Raw genomic sequence first — 20,095 nt, forward strand, 5'->3', positions numbered from 1 at the left:
AGCCATATCGTGTTCTAATACATTAATAATTCAATTTCATTCTAAGATGACCAAAAGCTGTGGCGTGTTGATGTGTTTTCTTACCGGGCAGGTTGAAGAGTGTGTTGAGGATGTAGAAGCGCTCCGTGTCTCCACGCTGAATAAACTTGTTGGGGTACATGTCTCTGATGTCAGGTCTTTGCAGAGTGAGCCAGGAGGGAAACAAACCAGGAAACATCAGTTATACCGGTTCATTATTCAAACTACAGTGCATCTTCAGTATCCCCTATGCAGTGGTCAGAAGTGTCTTATTACTACTCTGCAGTGCCATCAGTGGTTACTGAGGTACTCCTGACTGGAGTACCTCAAACACTACCGGATAGATTGCCATGAAATCTGGTACAGACATTCACGGTGCCCAGAGGATGAATCCCATTGACTTTAATCATCCTCTGACACCAATAGATGGAACATTTACATTTACTCCGTGAAAGATCTCAACATCTACTGGACTGATCGGCACATTTTCTGCAGAAATTCATGGAGCCCAAATGATTACTCCGAACAACTTTGGGGATTCTCTTTTTGACAATTGTGGTTTTTAAGTGAAATATCAGCTCATCTATTAAATGTATTACCAACAGGTCAAAAAAAGAATTTGTCCAATTCTTTGGTTTATGACCAAATACCTGTAGAACTAATTACATTCCCCTCAGCTGTACTTTGTGTTCATGGCTGTTCAGCTCAACTAAGATGATAAACATGGTATCAATAGTATACCTGCTGAACATCAGCCTGTTAGCATCACTAACAAGCTTAGCATGACTTTAGATTTACATTTTTTTGATACTGAGCTAGAGTGGTGGACCTCACCCCTTCACGAAGTTGAATCCGTGCACACACACCAGGATGTTCCCGTACGCATCCACTTTGAGCAGGTTGCCATACATTGTGTCAAACACCAGACCTCTGAGAAGAATGAAGACAGGTGAGTGTCAGAGACAGAGAGCACAAAGCACACCTGAGAGTGAGGATGTGTGCACTGGTATTCAAACAAAAGAAGCAGGGCTAAGTGGACCAGCCTGGTGGGGAAGGAGGGGTCGTAGACAAAGTTGAGCAGCTCTTGTGGATAACCAATGGACACCAGACGCTCCACCGTCAAGTCGAAGCCCATCGACTCGTACTCAGGAGATTTATACACTGGACAGACAGAGAGGGAGACAGGCTTCTGATGAAGGCGGCGCACCAAAGAACACAGTGATCGTACAATAACGCCACACAGAGGGTTCGTTCATCTGCATCATGCAGAAACGTCTCCCATATACATCTCCTCTCAAACAAATCAACCATTTACGACTGTCAGGTAAGTTTGGAACTGCAGTTGTAACCAGAGGTCGCGTTAACCGAATATTTTCCGTTCATGGCGGAATTCTTTTGACAATGACGGAAAAAAACTGAAGGCCGTCTGTCACTTTGACGGACTGGAGGCCTTGGAGCGCCTGTGACCACGACCAGCACCAGCGCCTATGCTGTGGGATTTCCTCCCAGTGAAGCGAGTGCTCGCAGGATCGGGAAATCCCACGTTCACAGAATGTGGTGAGTCCAGTCTCAGTGTGGCAGCAGAGCGCTCAGCCTTCAGAACTAAATAAAAACTGTCTTGAAAAGTCGTCTGTCCGAGGCAAATACGGAAAAACAGAATTGTTCTGCTCGATCGATGACGTTTCTCTCCATTCCCTTATAGATACACAATTTAGAAGCTTGTTCTGTATATTAATGATATAAAAAGACCTGTGTGTCAGTTGAAAACTCAAATTATATTACAAAATTCAAAAGCAAAACTGTATGAACACCAGATCTATTATCATTACTCACGCTGACCCAACAGCTAGTGGACCGCGAGGACATTAGAATCACAGACTCCACCTTCACATATATCTTCAGCCTCCGTCTCATTATAATACAAACATTGAATGACAGACAACGAGAATGTTTAATGCAGCCACTGGTTGTAGCTGCAAACTCTTTAAAGCCAGACAGGGTGTTACATTCAAAGACATGGTGGAGATTGTGGAGAAATGGCTTTGCTAATCATTCCTGAGCTCATGAATGCAGCTGACTCATGTATCAGATGTATCAAAGCTGTGCACAAGCACAGGCCACAAGACAGAGCATATGGCTGTAACCCTCGCTCCAACGGTCCCCTCCTGTTATTGTGGTGTCACATGTCAATGCCTCCAGGTCAGAATATATCTTTACACACGGTTGGACAGGAGCAGCTTGGGTTACAGTGGGTGCTGCAGTGAGACTGCCAGAGGACTGTGCCTGCCCTCAAGGACCCACTATTCTGTATTCAGGGCGCTTCAAGGATTGGTCTCTGCTATTGGGACAGAGTCAGACAAAGCCTGATCTTTATAAAGTGTTCAAATAATTGATAGCCGCAAAGAGCAAGAAGGACGATCCGATCAGGACAACGTGTACAGCGATACTATGTTACAATAGTGTGTCGTATAAACACATAAAGCTCAGGACAGACAGACGCAGTGAAACATAAATGAAATAAACATGGAACTCAGACTGCACTTACCTGCCAGAGTGTAATCCATATCAAAACCAAAACACTTGATCTTCTCCATGGCCAAGCTTCGGTTGACAAACACTCTGGAAGGGGAGAACAATGAGCAGTCAATCAATGCATGCCAGCCGGCTGTTTCAATGAAATGTGACACTGCCACGGATTCCTCCAGCAAACGTCTAATTCATGGAGAGCAGCAGACAATCAGTCTGGTGGAACATTTTAGAGTTACAGGGAAACTACTGAAGAGCAGCAACACTTTCTGCAGCTCAGCTTTTGATGCAGGGCAGACATAGTGAACTAGCATGAGTCACAACCACAACACCAACACACATGCAACCCTACCTAATGTAGTGACCAGTGCATCTGATGTAAAAACCTCTACGCCTGTCAACCGCCTTCTGCTTCCCCTTCAAATGGGAACGGAGTTCGCTAGTCGGGCTCCTGTGTGATGAAGTTACAGTTACTGTACTTCACTGCGGAGGTGAGGATCCCTGTGCCTTGCTTTGAGAGCTTTCCCATTCTATCCTGATGAACACACACACACACACCTCCTCACTTGCTTGTTTGTTGCTTTTAGGTTTAGTACTGTAGCTGCGTGTAGATGTATAATAGATGTTTAAATATTATTGATTTTTGTTATTGGTCCCTGATCATCATTATCATGAATCCATGTTCATAATCTTATTAATATAATAATAACCAAACCTGTTCCTGCCATACCCCATGCTTCAACATGCAGTGTGGACCTGTGTGTAATTACAAAAACACTGTCGACATGTGCTTTTTGTACCGACTGGCCAATCTCACACAGCCAGCCTCACAGCTCCAAATATGTAAGCATACATTTCCCAACAAATGTTTGGGATTAACTGATCAACTGTAAAATTAAAACTTCATCAAAAAATTGACGCGTAAAGGATGACAAAGCTAGGGAATCTAAGCAAAGTAATCGGACCTCTACAAACGGAAATAAGATTACAAAATGACGTTTAATACATTCGAGCATATTAGCCAACCTACAGACGTGCTAAAATAACAACTCATGTGCAATTACTGCTCGGCAGTAACACATCCACAGCAGCTCACAACAATCAGCCTCGTACACTCGTCTCACATCTCTGACTGCTGACGCAGAAATACAGATTACATGTCATCTGTGACTCTACTCAGACTGCACACGGTCCTTGAGTTTCCATTCAGATGGTGTGAGAGATGACGTCAGGTTGACAGTAACAGATGAGGACTAAAAGGAAAGATGCAGGAGCAGATGGAAATGCAACAGAAGGAGCTCACACTGACAGATCACAATGACCACCACCTGCTGTCTCCACAGCCAGACACCCGGATACCACGCATCAGTGTCCGTGTGGAAGCACTCCCATGAGAACTGGATGAAGGGTCAACTCACATCATGGACATCACAACACAAGAGTCATTTAGTCAACAGAAGGATGGCATACCTCATGGCAGGATGGTTTTGAGCCAGATCCCTTGGAAAGCTTTCTAATAGAGAATACATGTCGTATTACCACTGAGCTCTGGTGTCTTTGTCAGGGAAGAATCGGTCTACGGGGCCGTTCACATGTTGCGTCTAAAACCCAGGCCGTGCTGCTTTCATCTATTTTTTTATTTTATTTATTGGTTTATTTGAGCGGGACAGTGCACATTAATAAAACATTTCTGCAAATGTGCCAGAGTTAGCCAAAAGGCTATTTTTCATCTGTAGTCCCAAAGGCAGATTTTACACAATACACCTAAAAACAATGTAAGATTAACACTTAACACTGAACAATGCGTGGACAAACAATGAAAAAAGTGAGAATAACTCTGTTAAAATAGAAACATGGACTAAAAACAGTATTATGCTGTAGTTGTTTAGACACTAAAAAACATCCACGTCAGAGGCACAAAACATAAAAGCATACAGAGTATGTGAAATACATAAATCACTCAGACACAGCTAAACAACAATAAAAGACATGCATGCAGGTAGATGACGGTCGACCGGCATTTCAAAGAAAGACAGAAAGGTGACAACAGACAGATCGAGGGAAGTTCAACACAGACAGAGAAAGAGTTACAATCTCGTGCTGACAGAGCTGAGTACTAACTAACCATTTCTGTAAGTGAGATTTAAATGACCTGTATGTGTCTAGTTCTCTAATGGTCACTGGGATGGAGTTCCATTGTAGTGCAGCTTGTACTGAACATGCAGAATGACTGAAAGCACTTTTCCTGAGTGGGATAATGTGATCCCCTCTTGCTGCTCCTCTTGTGAGCCGATAACCAGTTGTTCTTGTGATCACAAATTGTTTGAGCGGAGGAGAGGTCAAGCCATGTATAATCTTGTACATGAGACAGACATTCTCATGTTATCCCAACTAAACAAGTTATATTTTGTTAGTATAGGGCAGGGGTCTCTAACTGGCGGACCGCTGTCCGGATCCGGACCCAGGACCTAAAATCGATATTTCGGAATCACACATATATTAGGCAGCGAGTTTGTACTTTAACCGGTAGGGTTGCACGTTGTTATCGATACTAAAAAGGTACCGCGGTACCTGTACGTTAAAAACGATACGATTTTGCATATTTTTAGTGTCGATACTTTATTAAAATAGCGCGTGATCAGAGCGCACGCGCTGCTCTGCTCCCTGTCATGCTGCCTGCAGGCATGCAAGGGGGCGGGGCTGCCCAGCGCGCTCACAGCAACAGGCAGCGCGCGCACTCACAGCGAGTGATCACAGGGGAGACATGCAGGAGCTTTTACCGACTGTCCTCGGGTTGTTGGAAAACAAGATGCCAGAAGTATCATCTGGAAGTACTTTGGCTATATTGCAGACAGTGAAGGAAAGCCCACTGACCTACAGAGACCCGTCTGCAAAACGTGTTTCAGAGCCACACAGACAAAGTGAGGCAACACGTCTAACACGGCAAAGCACCTTTCAGACAGACACCCCCAACTTTACAAAGAGTTCAAAGAACGACGGGTAAGCAAACGTGATTATAAACATGAACACCCCCAAGCTCACCCATAGACAGCTAACACGAGGAGCCTTAGCCTAGTTTGACAACAAGCCTACATGATCATGAGGTCACAATGCACACAAACGTGCACTAAATGAAACACAATTCAAAGTTCAAAGTTCAAAGTTCACTTTATTGTCAAAGTTTCCACATGTGTTATGCATACAGAAAATTCGAAATGCCGTTTCTCGCAGTCCCACAGTGTAATATAGACATGAACATATAACATATAATAGAATAAAATAGAATAAAGTTAAGAACATAAGGGCCTAGATAAAGGATTAACAAGTAGCAGCAGAGAATAAAAAGTGACTGGTGCTGGATGAGGGAAGGGTGTGTGAGGGGGGTATTTGTTCGTAGCAGCAGAGAATAAAAAATTAAAATAAATAAATAGAAAAAGTGACTGGTGCTGGATGAGGGAAGGGGTGTGAGGGGGAGTAGATGTCCTGGTATGTTCCATTTGAGGCAGTGGGGAAAGGTGGGTGAGGGGGAGGGTAGAGAGGTCAGGGGAGAGATGGCAGGGGGGGAGAGAGGGGGAGCGAGAGGAGAGAGGGAGGGAGAGAGTTCAGCATCCTGACCGCCTGGTGGAAGAAGCTGTTCCTCAGCCGGGTAGAGCTCGAACGGAGACTGCGGAACCTTCTCCCTGAAGGCAGGAGGCTGAAGAGGCTGTTGGAGGGGTGGGTGGGGTCACCCGCAATGCCGAGTGCTTTGCGGGTGAGGCGGGTGTTGTAAATGTCCTGTAGTGTAGGGAGTGAGACTCCGATGATCCTCTGGGCAGAGTTCACAATGCGCTGCAGGCTCTTGCGGTTGGAGGCCGTGCAGCTTCCGAACCACAGCGTGATGCAGCTGCTGAGGATGCTCTCAGTGGCGCCTCGGTAGAATGAGAGCATGATGGGGGGGGGGGCTCCTGCTCGCTTGAGCTTCCTGATGAAGTACAGGCGTTGCTGGGCCTTCTTTGCCAGTGCAGTGGTGTTGCTGTTCCAGGTGAGGTCATCTGTGATTGTCACACCCAGGAATTTGGTGCTGCTCACCTGTTCCACAGCAGCACCATTGATGGTCAGAGGGAGGGGGGGTTGGGAGTGGGTTCTCCTGAAGTCAACAACAATCTCCTTTGTTTTCCCCACATTGAGGAAGAGATTGTTATTTTGGCACCAACGGACCAGCTGGTTCACTTCCTTCCTGTAGTTAGTCTCATCGTTGTGGCTGATGAGACCTACCACGGTAGTGTCGTCAGCGAACTTCACGATGTGGTTGGAGCTGTAGTTGGGTTTACAGTCATGGGTCAGCAGGGTGAAGAGAAGGGGGCTGAGCACACAACCTTGGGGGGCCCCCGTACTCAGTGTTAGTGTGTTCGAAGTGTTGTTGTTGACCCGAACAGCTTGTGGTCTCTCTGTGAGGAAGTCCAACAACCAGTTGCAGAGAGAGGGGCTGAGGCCCAGGTCTGTAAGTTTACACACAAGCTGCTGGGGGATGATTGTATTGAATGCTGAGCTGAAATCTATGAACAGCATTCTGACGTAGGAGTTCTTAGTGTCCAGGTGTGTGAGGGCTGGGTGTAGAGCGGAGGAGATTGCATCCTCTGTGGACCGTTTAGTTCGGTAAGCAAACTGAAACGGGTCCAGGGAGGGAGGAAGGGTGGATTTGATCTGCTTCATGACCAGCCTTTCGAAACACTTCATGATGGTAGAAGTCAATGCGACGGGGCGGTAGTCGTTGAAGCAGGCTGGAGATGACTTCTTCGGCACAGGAATGATGGTGGTTTCCTTGAAGCACGTGGGAACAACAGCCTGGCTCAGGGAGGTGTTAAAGATGTCGGTGAGGACATCCGTGAGCTCCTCTGCGCAGTCCCTCAGCACACGACCAGGAATGTTGTCAGGTCCCGCAGCCTTGCGGGTATTAATCCTCAGCAGTGTGCTCCTCACACTGGCTGGGGACAGGCACAGAGCCTGGTCGTCGGTGGGGGGGGTGGTTTTCTGCGCAGGTGTGTTGTTCTGTGCTTCGAAGCGTGCAAAGAAGCCATTGAGGTTGTTAAGCAGGGAGGTGTGACTGTCACAGGTCTGTGGCGGTAGTTTGTAGTCCGTTATGGTCCTAATGCCCTGCCACAGGCTCCGTGAGTCCCTGCTGTCTTTGAAATGTCCTGTGATTTTCCTGGTGTACAGTCGTTTAGCTTTCCTGATGCCACGGCACAGGTCAGCCCTGGCTGCTCCCAGCCCAGCTGGGTCTCCAGCTCTGAAGGCGGTGTCGCGAGCCTTGAGCAGTGTGCGGACCTCCCCTGTCAGCCATGGCTTCTGGTTGGCTCGGATGGTGATGGCTCTGGTGGTAGTTACATCATCAATGCACTTGGTGATGTAACCTGTGACTGTCTCTGTGTATTCTTGAATGTTAATGTGATGGTTGTAGGTGGCTGCCTGCTTGAACATGTCCCAGTCTGTGGTACCAAAGCAGTCCTGAAGTGCAGCTGTACTGTCCTCTGGCCACACCCGTACCTGTTTTGAAACCGGTTTGGTAACCTTTACCCTTGCTCTGTAGGCCGGTTTCAGCAAGACCGTGAGGTGGTCGGAGAGGCCAATGTGGGGGAGGGGGGACGCCTTGTACGCTCCCTTGATCGATGTGTAGACTAGGTCTAATTTGTTGTTTTCCCTGGTTGGAAAATCAACATGCTGGTATATTTTAGGCAGAACAGTTTTTAGGTTAGCATGGTTGAAGTCTCCAGCAACGATGAGAATGCCGTCTGGGTGTGCTGTCTGTTGCTCACTGATGGCTCTGTAAAGTTCACTGAGTGCCTCCTCTCTGTCCTTGTTGTTGGGGCTCGGAGGTATATAAACAGCCACCAGTAGAATGGCTGAAAACTCCCTCGGCAGGTAAAAAGGGCGGCACTTTAAAACCATAAACTCCACCAGCGGGGAACAGTGTTGGTTAACAACAATAGCGTCTCGACACCAAGCATCACTGATGTAAACACACACACCGCCGCCGCGGGACTTTCCCACGCTAACTATGTCTCTGTCTGCTCGGTAGCATGTTAGCTTGTCCAGTTGAATAGCGGAGTCCGGGATGTTGTGGTGGAGCCATGTTTCCGTGAACACGTAAACACAGCAGTCCCTCACCTCACGCTTGGTTCTGAGTAGCCGTATATTGTCCATCTTGTTGTCCAGTGAACGGACATTTGCCATGAGTAATGTTGGAATTGCCGGCTTGTGTGGGCTAGCCGTTAGCCTAGCCCGGATACCTCCACGCTTTCCCCGCTTTTGCTTCCTCTCGCACCGCTTGCGCGGTCTCCTTACCGGGTGGGGGTTGACACAATGGGGGGAGCAGAGAAGTCCCAGGCTGCTAAGATCCACGGAGAGTTTGGCTTCCAAGTTGAAGAAAGTTGTACTTTTTCCAAGAAGAAACTCACGGCTGTATTGTTGTGTTTTGCGATATAAGTCCGTCGGGCATGACGAACACAGCGGCAGACTAGACAAACTAGACGAAAAAGACGAAAAAGACGAAAAAGACGAAAACACTGTTTTTCCGGGGCCGCGAGGGGCCGCTGCGACTGCTCGCGCCGCCAACATTGCTGACAATTGATGCAAAATGGCTCCATGCTGGTGGAGCCTGAGGTTGTTTTTTTTTAGTTAAGGAAAAATAATTATTCCATGAATTAAGATAAAATATGAAGTGAAAATATCAAACTCACTATGCAAGTAAATGAAGAAATGAGGAAAATAGAAATGAGGAAATAGAAACAAGAGCAGGAAAATTGCGCTGATCAGAGAGGTTATCTCACATGACGTTCTCTAAAAAGAGAAACGTGTTCAGAGAGAATATAATTTATAAGCAAGAATGAACAGACTCTTATATGTTAATTCTTCCCACAGGTAGTGTGTCATATGTTCAGAAACCGTAACTATTGATAAAAGAGGTAAATGAAGCGCACTACGAGACAAAGCACAACTCTTTTGAGCAAACGTACCCTCTCACATCTAAATGAAGACAGAAAATAAACCTAAGAGCCCAAAATGATCAGAATCCCAACACATGAATTCACTGTCCAACAATGATGTTACAGAGAGAATAGAGCTGAAACAAGTGTTAATAACCACAGATAAAGTCCATGCTCACTGATTTCTCTTTTTAGAATTCAAAAACATAATATTGTGGCTTTTTGATTGACATCACTTCACACCTGAATGAACTGAATTTAAAGCTGCAGGACAATTCCGTGAAATGAATTTTTCTAAAATGAATTACTTAATTTTAAGATGCAAATTCTTCAAAAGCTTTCTGTTATGTCAGTTATTCTTTAATCCAGCCCTTATTTTACTTGAAATGAGAAGAACATTTATTTATGTATTATTTATAATCCATCCAGTTAAATTAGAAAACTGAGAAAAATAATGTGTTAAAATATAATTGATGTGTACTTTCTTTATTTGATTTGACAGTTGTTGACTACACAGAGACATTGTTACTACTACTAGGCTTCTTGAATATATTTATATATGGCACTAAATAGCGCGGGTTAAATATTATTGTAATGTTTCGGACCTTTGCCCGAGGAGATTTTCTCAATCTGGACCTTTTGGAATCTTAGTTGAAGACCCCTGGTATAGGGCAATGATGAGAAATAACAGATTTTTTATCAAGGATTTTGAGTGTTCGTTTATACAATGACTGTAGTGGTTTCAGAGTCGTGGCGCTAGCCTGTGACCAGGTTGTGAAACGGTAAGTGATGTGGGAAACGACCATAGCAAGCATGTATGTCTTAGCTGCCTCTGTTGACATGTAGTTTCGTGTGAACCTGAAATTTGATAGATTCAATTTGACCCGGTTCCAGACCTTTTTCACCTGAGATTTGAATGACAATTTGGAATCAAAAAGTACTCCGAGATACTTGAAGTCAGGTACAACCCGTAGCCTCTCCCCAGATACAAAAACATCCAGCTCTACACTACCAGAGTTTGTTTTGGTAAAAAACATACACACTGTTTTGGATACGTTTAGTTGCAAACAGCTTTGCTTTAACCATGCAGTTACATGAACCATGGAGTTAGTGAGTTCATTTACCACTTGTCCCATTTTGCTACCATGCAAGTAAATCACAGTGTCATCTGCATTTGGATGTTGGTGTCAGGGCATGCTGATGGCAGACCATTGATATATAAAGAGAACAGCAGTGGGCCCAGGACAGATGAATGAATGAATGAATGAATGAATTTTATTTATATTGCGCTTTTCACAGACAGTGGTATCACAAAGTGCTTAACAGAGCAGATATTTAAAAGCATAAAAACACAATGTGACCCTAGGGTCAATAAATAATCTACACAGATAAAAATAAAAAATAAAAAATAATAAAAAATAAAATAACAATGTAAAACATATTTTAAGAGCAGGTCTAGGACATGGGTTTACTTTTACACAAACGCCAGCCTAAACAGGTGGGTTTTGAGCTGGCGTTTAAAAGTATCCACAGTATCTGCGAGGCGCAGAGTTGCAGGCAGAGCATTCTAGAGCTTCGGGGCCGCTGCCTCAAAGGCTCGGTCACCACGGCTCTTAAATCGTGTGCGTGGGACTGACAGAAGACCTAGATCGTTTGACTTGAGAGTGCGGGCGGGTGAATGGGGGCGAAGTAGATCAGCTACATAAGTCGGAGCCTGACCGTGAAGTGCTCTGTAAGTGATGGTGAGAATTTTAAAGTGTATCCTAGATGCTACAGGGAGCCAGTGGAGAGATCGGAGTACGGGGGTGTTGGGCTCTGGCCTATGGCTTAAACATGTGCTGTGGACAAAGAGAATCGGGCCTTCACTGTTTCAAGCACAGGTCTCATCCTGATTTGTAGTTTGATGAGAACAAGCCTCCTCTGGGTGAAATTTCACACTCAGGTGTGAATTCCCCCTCCCCCCAAATAACCATGGTAACCGCGGCAATCTCATTGGCCGAGAGCCAAGAGAACCCAGGACCCCTGTGGTTCGACCCCTGTTCTATAAAACTATCGGCTTCCCCCAACTCAAAGCTTTTACCCTTCGACCTCCGTCGAACAGGGAGCACACAACCGCTCTCTTCGCCCGGACCCCCCCGTCCAGGCCACAGAGAATCCAGCTTTCCCCGCCAGCACGACGCCGGCCACGTGAAAGCCACGAGGAAGCCCCTCAAACCCTCATCAAACCCTGACAGGTTACGAGCCGTTTTGCTGGACGAAACGACAGTGTTCCACTTTGAGTACGGCTCCACCAGCCCGCGAGACGAACCCGCATCAGCGATCCGTTCTCCGCCTTTCTTTTTATTTTGTGCACAAACCGGCACAGAGGAGCCCGACGAAGCCTCGCTCCTCTCCTGACCGATGATTACCGGGAGACCTACGGACCACGTCGTCTCAGCCGAAGTTAAACTGTCCTCCCTGCAGCGAGGATAGTTCACGTCTGCGTTTGCTCCAGAGCCATTCCACGACGGACCGAAACAGCGCCAGCTCAACGCCGCGCGACACACAGCGCCCGCTGCAAAGCCGCGCCGACCCGCAAGCTCCCCCCCTGTCCCCCTTCCCGACGAGGAAAACGGACAGCTTTGCCACGGACACTTCCACGTTGCAACGAAGCATCTACAAGTAAGGTTCTTGGCATTTGGGCATAGCTTAGCTTAAATTAACTTAAGTTTAATTCAGGCCATTCATTTATATGTTGATATTCCCGTGTTTTTGTTGTTTAAATTACTGTCGCGTGATATCGAGATATTACGCAACTCCTCGCGGACGAGAGAAGCTCCGCTGTATTCGTGTATTAACTGTGACTGTTTGCTTGGATTTATTTGATTTCTTTTCATTGGTTTTACTACACTTCGTGTAGTATTCTCTGCTCATTAAATCAGCTCTGTGAGTGAAGTGTGGAATCTCGGCTATCGTACATAACTGCTGGCAGTTCTACCGACAACGGCACGTTATGTACGATATGCCAGACACCCCCATTATCACTACAACGCGGACCGCACGCAGAAGTCTGATTCATGAGCCCCCACCTTTTTTCTCTTTCCTCCTTTCACGAAACACACATACACATAGCTCCTAGTTCTACCCCTGGGGAACCTCGTTCAAACGAGCGCCTCACATCACGTGCTGCCCAGGCACACGTGAGTACATACAGCAGCCTAACTGCCATTTTGGTCCGCGTCACTCGACTCCGCCATCTTTGTAGTTTTTAGCTGTAGTTCTTAAGGCCCCTCCCCTTTGGCCCGCGTCACTCGACGCCGCCATCTTTGTAGTCTTTAGCGTAGCTGTAAGACTCCTTCCTGTTCACCCACAGACACACACACACACACACACATACACACAGACATACACCCTCATCCATTTTATTCATTCTTTAGTTTAGGCATATAAAATCGTATGATAACGTTTGTTGGTTGCACTATTAATTGATTTGATCATTTATTATTTTGATTCAATAAACTCTGTTATACTTTAAGGAGCAGTCGTCTGTGATTACTTGTGCATATGTATTTGATAAGACTGTATGTAGTAGCCTGTGCTCGAACTTAAAACCCTTCACTGTCACTGAATGTATAGTCATACGCAGACTATTGACATTATGAGTGACTACTAATTATGAGACTTAGTTTTATCGTTTGGTTATTGGTCCCTGTTCGCAGGGTGGTGCCCCGTTTATATTAATAATCATTAATAATTGTTACATACATCAATAATTCTATTGATGTCAAGAATTCAGTTTCTTAAATGCTGATAACCCAAACACGCTCCTTTATATCCCAACATAATGGTGCCCCGTGTGAGGGTACGTTATTCCAGTTTTGTTACAGTATATATGCACATTAATCCATAATTATTTTTGAATAATTAATTTTCCAAAAAATATTTTTTTTCGGAATTTTTTTTTTTTTTTCTTCTTTTGAATTATCCAAATTCCTGAAACTTATTTCCCAAAATAGGTAGGCTTTGATCTTCAAAATCTTGTCTTATTGTAATTAAATTTTTGATTTTAAATCCAGATTTTTAATCTTAATCTTTAATTCCCTTCTCGAAATTTTATTTCGTTTCCAGGTTTAATTATTCGTTTCATTTCTTAAACTAACAGCCAGCTGTGTAGTAGATTTGATCGTTTTATTTGTAATACCTTGCTTGCTTTCTTAAATCCCTCAAAGAAGTTACACACAGCTGTCACAGGCCCAAAGTGCTAAACCACATTAGCATTTTCGCACCTCTGGCTGCAAAGCAGTAGTGATACCTCAGAGCAGCAACAGTAGAAACGTAAGTCACAGAGCTAGACATTTCACTGTGCGCCTGCATGAACCGTAACACTAACAGTAATTAACACCTAACAGTAGAAATCCTAAGTTACAGAACTAGACATTTCACTGAGAACCGTAAACACTAACAGTTTCCGTTCTAACACTAGGGAATTAACAACCACTGGGAGTCGCGCTCATTAGAGAGAATGAACGACGAGAAATTCCCCATTCCTGGAGCTGTAGCTCCAGAAGACACCGCATTACGAGATGCGGTGGCTGATGTCCTCGGACTCACAGCAAAGGAAAGAGAGTACTTTGCAAAATACACTGCTGTCCTATGCGACGAGCAATTAGAGCAGCTGGTGGCTTATGTAAATAACCCAGCAGGTAACAGAGAGCGCCTGATTCAGAACGTAATCGGCGAAATACTGCTCATCTACCATCAGAAAATGCAGCTCCAAGCTACCCGAACCCGGGCACAGAGCGACGAGCAGCAACGCGAGATCTGGACACTCCGAACAGAGGTTCAGGAGTTGTCACGTGACTGTAGAGCCCTACAGTCAGAAAATAGTAGCCTGCGCAGTGACCTCAGAGAGGTCAACCTAAAACTCTCTAAAGCATCAGAGAGTGATGACAAACTGAAAGCGCTTCAAGGTGTTCCAGCAACCCCGGTAGCTTCTGCTACCCCCTACCGAGCCTTTCAGCCCAGTCATTTCTTGGTCTCGGCTCCTTCATTCCCCGAGACCCGAACCACCTTGCATTTCTTGAAAGCGACATCCCCAACCAGGAGGAGAGAGGACCAACACCAGGTCCTAGACGGCCCAGGTGGCTTCAAAACCACCTCAGGCGAACGCAATCCTCCACGCAGTTCACGCGCGCGGCAAGAACTGACCCCATCCCCCTCAGGGAGGGAGGATGATAGTCGTTACCACCATCGCGAGTATGGAGACTCGGACGGCTCAGGCCCCATCAACCTTGGAGGCGTGCGTACTCGACAGATTGAGTCTCTGGTAAAAGACGTAGAGCGCTTTAATCCCGATAATCACGACTCGAGCATCGATGACTACCTTAGGGAGATCGATCACTGCCTCCTCGACCTATCGCGGCCCTCATCGCGCGAAAAGCTAAAGCTAGTGTGGAAAACCACTGCGCGAAGCGTCCACGCTTTCATTGAAACGCTCCAGCCGAGCATCCGCGACCGCTATTCATCCCTTTGTCACGCCCTTAGGGAGGAGTACTCCCTGTACACCGACCCAGCTTCTGCCACCCTCGGCGCCTTTGCCATTTCCCAGGAAAGGCTAGAGTCTCCGAGAGACTACTTCAGGCGCTTGAGATCGGCGTACTTCCAAGGACGTAACGCCCCAGGTCTAAAAGAAGACCATGCCTTCAAGTCGCTATTCCTGCACAATCTCCACGACAACGTGAGATACGATGTTACCATGCACTGCAGAACGAGTAACCTCACCATGCTAGAGATTAGGAAGTACGCGCAACTTGCATGGAAGACACGCGGACGGCCGACAAATCGGTACGAAGACACCGCCATAGTCTTAGGCATCCAACAGTCGAGCGACTCCGACCTAGCGTCGGAAGACGACGAGAGGACTTGGCCTACCGAGCCCTGGTCACCCCCGAGGAACAAACGACCCTGGCGGTCGAAAGACCAACGGAACCAGGGGGGTGAAAGACGCCCTCAAGGGCAACACATCAGGTAACGCTGACTCGCAGCCCACCTGACTAAGCCAAGTGACCTTTCCCCCTGCTGCCAAGTCGACGTGGTAGGGGGGGGGAGGAGAACTCAGCACACTTCCGGAAACAACCACTCCCATTTTCGCACCTCGTTCTTTAACCTTCTTGGGCGACCTTGTTCGCAAAGGCAATGCCCGTTATGTATATATCTATACATAGTCTTCAGTCTTCCTGAGGGGTCATAACACTCTTGCTCTACCCGACTCCGGGTCAGAAACGAGCCTCATGTGTTCCCCCACCTTTTCGCATACACCTCTAGGGTGCCACAACCTTAGAGGCCCTTTCGAGCATCCTAGCTCGTAAGATCTTTCGTCAACTAAGCCTTCTTCTCCTGCTCTGTCAGCAGGATCCACCTCCAGCTTGTTCCACGAAGCTACCGCCTTCTTTCAGCCGAGTCATCGCCCGGGCCTGTCAAGTCGCCAGTGCCGTAGGTAACTGAACTTGACCTGTGCGCCGGACCTGTCTCCATCTCTAATTAGGAGGGTGGGGGGAGGGAGATATCACCAGCCCGTCATGACACACTCCAGAGTGAAACTGCTCGCGACGTTTCCCTGAGTGCTGACGGTAACGTGGGATATCTGCCCTCGCCACTTGAACAGCGCGAGGGGGGTGGGCTCTCTGACAACAGAAACTTAGAGAGATGCACTTCACAGGAAGTACACTCTAATCTCGCCAGTGCCGAAACCAACCGGCAGAATGGCAGCTTACTATTGACTACTAACGTTTAACTGCATGCTCCAACTCACCCTGTAGACATGCACTAACCGCTAACACATCCAACTTCAACCAGAACAGTTGCATGACCTGAAAAACCATTGTGACTGTAAACTGATGCTCCACTCTCATAGAGAACCCTTTGCATGCTTTATAGACTCTACCAGAAGTAACCAGAGAAGACATAACCTCTGCCGTAGCAGTCAGATTTAACCCAGGACCTCATCCGAGAAGGCTCAGCTGTCAACAGCTGGAGCAGCGAAGGACCAGCCTAGCTAGTCACACTAGCCGTGCTAACGAAATCTGTAAATCTGCTACCACTACTGTTATGCAACCCTCACAGGTACCTATGGCCTATAGTCTTGGCAACGCAACTCCAATATCGATCGATTCTAAAACTTAGACACAGGACTCGCTCTAAATCTACCGATTAGAGAGAGAGATAGACGCACATATCATGTACTAATAGATCCAGAAGCGACAGACTAACTGGATTCCCTCCTATTCGTAACACCACGTAGCCAACCTACGACTGCTCCGCCGACGGACTCCAGTCCTGTCTAGGAGTTGAACCAGTAACCACTGTTTGCCCCTCACCCGCTTCTTGTCTTTCTATTCTTTCCTTCTCTCTCTTTTGTGTTTTGTTTTATTTGGGTTGTTACTTTCTTTGACACTGTGCCGCAATGCTAGATTATCACAACATCATAATAGCGATTGAATTATTTGGGAATAATGTTTTGCTCACCTATGATTTGAATTGTGTATGATAGTAGATGTAGGTAGAAGTAGTTAAAGTCATCTGCCCAGATGCCACCTTAGTCATCTGCCCAGATGCCAATGAACTCTGAACTTGAACACCATGAACTTGACCACTATGCACCTTGAACTCTATGAACAATGAACACTGCCTGTTTTAACCACTGCTTTTGGTCTCAGGAACACTTGGACTTCAGGTACCTCTTCAGGTTTCCCCACCACATGGATGCACATGCCAGCCCTTGGTTTGCTCTAAAGACCGAAGCCAACACCTCGCTCTTCAGAACAAAGGGGGGATGTTGGGCTCTGGCCTATGGCTTAAACATGTGCTGTGGACAAAGAGAATCGGGCCTTCACTGTTTCAAGCACAGGTCTCATCCTGATTTGTAGTTTGATGAGAACAAGCCTCCTCTGGGTGAAATTTCACACTCAGGTGTGAATTCCCCCTCCCCCCAAATAACCATGGTAACCGCGGCAATCTCATTGGCCGAGAGCCAAGAGAACCCAGGACCCCTGTGGTTCGACCCCTGTTCTATAAAACGATCGGCTTCCCCCAACTCAAAGCTTTTACCCTTCGACCTCCGTCGAACAGGGAGCACACAACCGCTCTCTTCGCCCGGACCCCCCCGTCCAGGCCACAGAGAATCCAGCTTTCCCCGCCAGCACGACGCCGGCCACGTGAAAGCCACGAGGAAGCCCCTCAAACCCTCATCAAACCCTGACAGGTCACGAGCCGTTTTGCTGGACGAAACGACAGTGTTCCACTTTGAGTACGGCTCCACCAGCCCGCGAGACGAACCCGCATCAGCGATCCGTTCTCCGCCTTTCTTTTTATTTTGTGCACAAACCGGCACAGAGGAGCCCGACGAAGCCTCGCTCCTCTCCTGACCGATGATTACCGGGAGACCTACGGACCACGTCGTCTCAGCCGAAGTTAAACTGTCCTCCCTGCAGCGAGGATAGTTCACGTCTGCGTTTGCTCCAGAGCCATTCCACGACGGACCGAAACAGCGCCAGCTCAACGCCGCGCGACACACAGCGCCCGCTGCAAAGCCGCGCCGACCCGCAAGCTCCCCCCCTGTCCCCCTTCCCGACGAGGAAAACGGACAGCTTTGCCACGGACACTTCCACGTTGCAACGAAGCATCTACAAGTAAGGTTCTTGGCATTTGGGCATAGCTTAAATTAACTTAAGTTTAATTCAGGCCATTCATTTATATGTTGATATTCCCGTGTTTTTGTTGTTTAAATTACTGTCGCGTGATATCGAGATATTACGCAACTCCTCGCGGACGAGAGAAGCTCCGCTGTATTCGTGTATTAACTGTGACTGTTTGCTTGGATTTATTTGATTTCTTTTCATTGGTTTTACTACACTTCGTGTAGTATTCTCTGCTCATTAAATCAGCTCTGTGAGTGAAGTGTGGAATCTCGGCTATCGTACATAACTGCTGGCAGTTCTACCGACAACGGCACGTTATGTACGATACGCCAGACACCCCCATTATCACTACAACGCGGACCGCACGCAGAAGTCTGATTCATGAGCCCCCACCTTTTTTCTCTTTCCTCCTTTCACGAAACACACATACACATAGCTCCTAGTTCTACCCCTGGGGAACCTCGTTCAAACGAGCGCCTCACATCACGTGCTGCCCAGGCACACGTGAGTACATACAGCAGCCTAACTGCCATTTTGGTCCGCGTCACTCGACTCCGCCATCTTTGTAGTTTTTAGCTGTAGTTCTTAAGGCCCCTCCCCTTTGGCCCGCGTCACTCGACGCCGCCATCTTTGTAGTCTTTAGCGTAGCTGTAAGACTCCTTCCTGTTCACCCACAGACACACACACACACACACATACACACACAGACATACACCCTCATCCATTTTATTCATTCTTTAGTTTAGGCATATAAAATCGTATGATAACGTTTGTTGGTTGCACTATTAATTGATTTGATCATTTATTATTTTGATTCAATAAACTCTGTTATACTTTAAGGAGCAGTCGTCTGTGATTACTTGTGCATATGTATTTGATAAGACTGTATGTAGTAGCCTGTGCTCGAACTTAAAACCCTTCACTGTCACTGAATGTATAGTCATACGCAGACTATTGACATTATGAGTGACTACTAATTATGAGACTTAGTTTTATCGTTTGGTTATTGGTCCCTGTTCGCAGGGTGGTGCCCCGTTTATATTAATAATCATTAATAATTGTTACATACATCAATAATTCTATTGATGTCAAGAATTCAGTTTCTTAAATGCTGATAACCCAAACACGCTCCTTTAGATCCCAACAGGGGTGATGGGAGACCGTCGATTTGTCCTGGTGAGTAATCTGGCGGCAGCGTTTTGGATGACCTGCAGACGGTTAAGAGCAGATACACTGAGTGATGAGAAACAAGTGTTACAGATTAGGAGTCTGGATTGTGTTCACGTGCTGTTCACAACTGTTGTGAAAAATATAGCTGTCTTTCACACTTAGAGCAGGTTTAAGAATGTAGACGGTTAAGAGCAGATACACTGAGTGATGTGAAACGTGAGTTGCAGTCGTCAATGCGAGAGGAGATAAATGTGTGTATGATCATCTCTAATTCAGGTGTTGATACTACAGATCTCAGTTTACTGATATTTCTTAGATGAAAGAAACATGACCTGGACAGCTGCTTAACATGAGGGTCAAACGACATGGATCGATCAAAGAAAATCCCAAGATTGCGCAGGTTGCAATGGGCAGCAGAGGAGAGTGGACTAATAATCTGCCTGATCATGGGGACAAACTCCTCTGGAGCAATAACTAGGACCTCCGTCTTAGAGTCGTTGAGTTGTAAGCAGTTTTCTGCCGTCCAGTCTCTGATGGCATTGACACAGTCCAGGAGCCGAGTTAATGTGATCCTTGTGCGACGCCTGTGGACAAGTGTAGGGCGGTTGATTGATAGTTCTGTATTTGGACATACTGTGATCTATTTAGCAAATGCGATTCAATCCATTTAAGTGTACCTGAGGAGAAATTGTAGCTGTGCAATTTAGACAAAAGAATGCTATGGTTAACAGTGTCAAATACCTG

At 46.5% G+C, this 20,095-nt stretch overlaps 1 protein-coding gene across 1 annotated transcript in view; it reads right to left on the reverse strand.

Annotated features, from left to right (window-relative positions):
• The window catches only part of nt5c2a (5'-nucleotidase, cytosolic IIa), a gene marked incomplete at its 3' end in the record, with an annotated part of 70,082 nt that overhangs the window by 40,384 nt on the left and 9,603 nt on the right, over positions 1–20,095 (reverse strand). The window contains exons 3-6 of the mRNA XM_079280529.1: positions 2,564–2,637; positions 1,062–1,179; positions 853–948; positions 85–176 (exon numbers count right to left, since the gene is read on the reverse strand). Coding sequence (XP_079136655.1) covers positions 85–176; positions 853–948; positions 1,062–1,179; positions 2,564–2,637 — 380 coding nt within the window. The remainder of the gene's footprint in view (positions 1–84; positions 177–852; positions 949–1,061; positions 1,180–2,563; positions 2,638–20,095) is intronic.

The sequence above is a fragment of the Melanostigma gelatinosum genome, assembly GCF_949748355.1.
Source record: "Melanostigma gelatinosum genome assembly, chromosome: 12".
NCBI lineage: Eukaryota > Metazoa > Chordata > Actinopteri > Perciformes > Zoarcidae > Melanostigma > Melanostigma gelatinosum.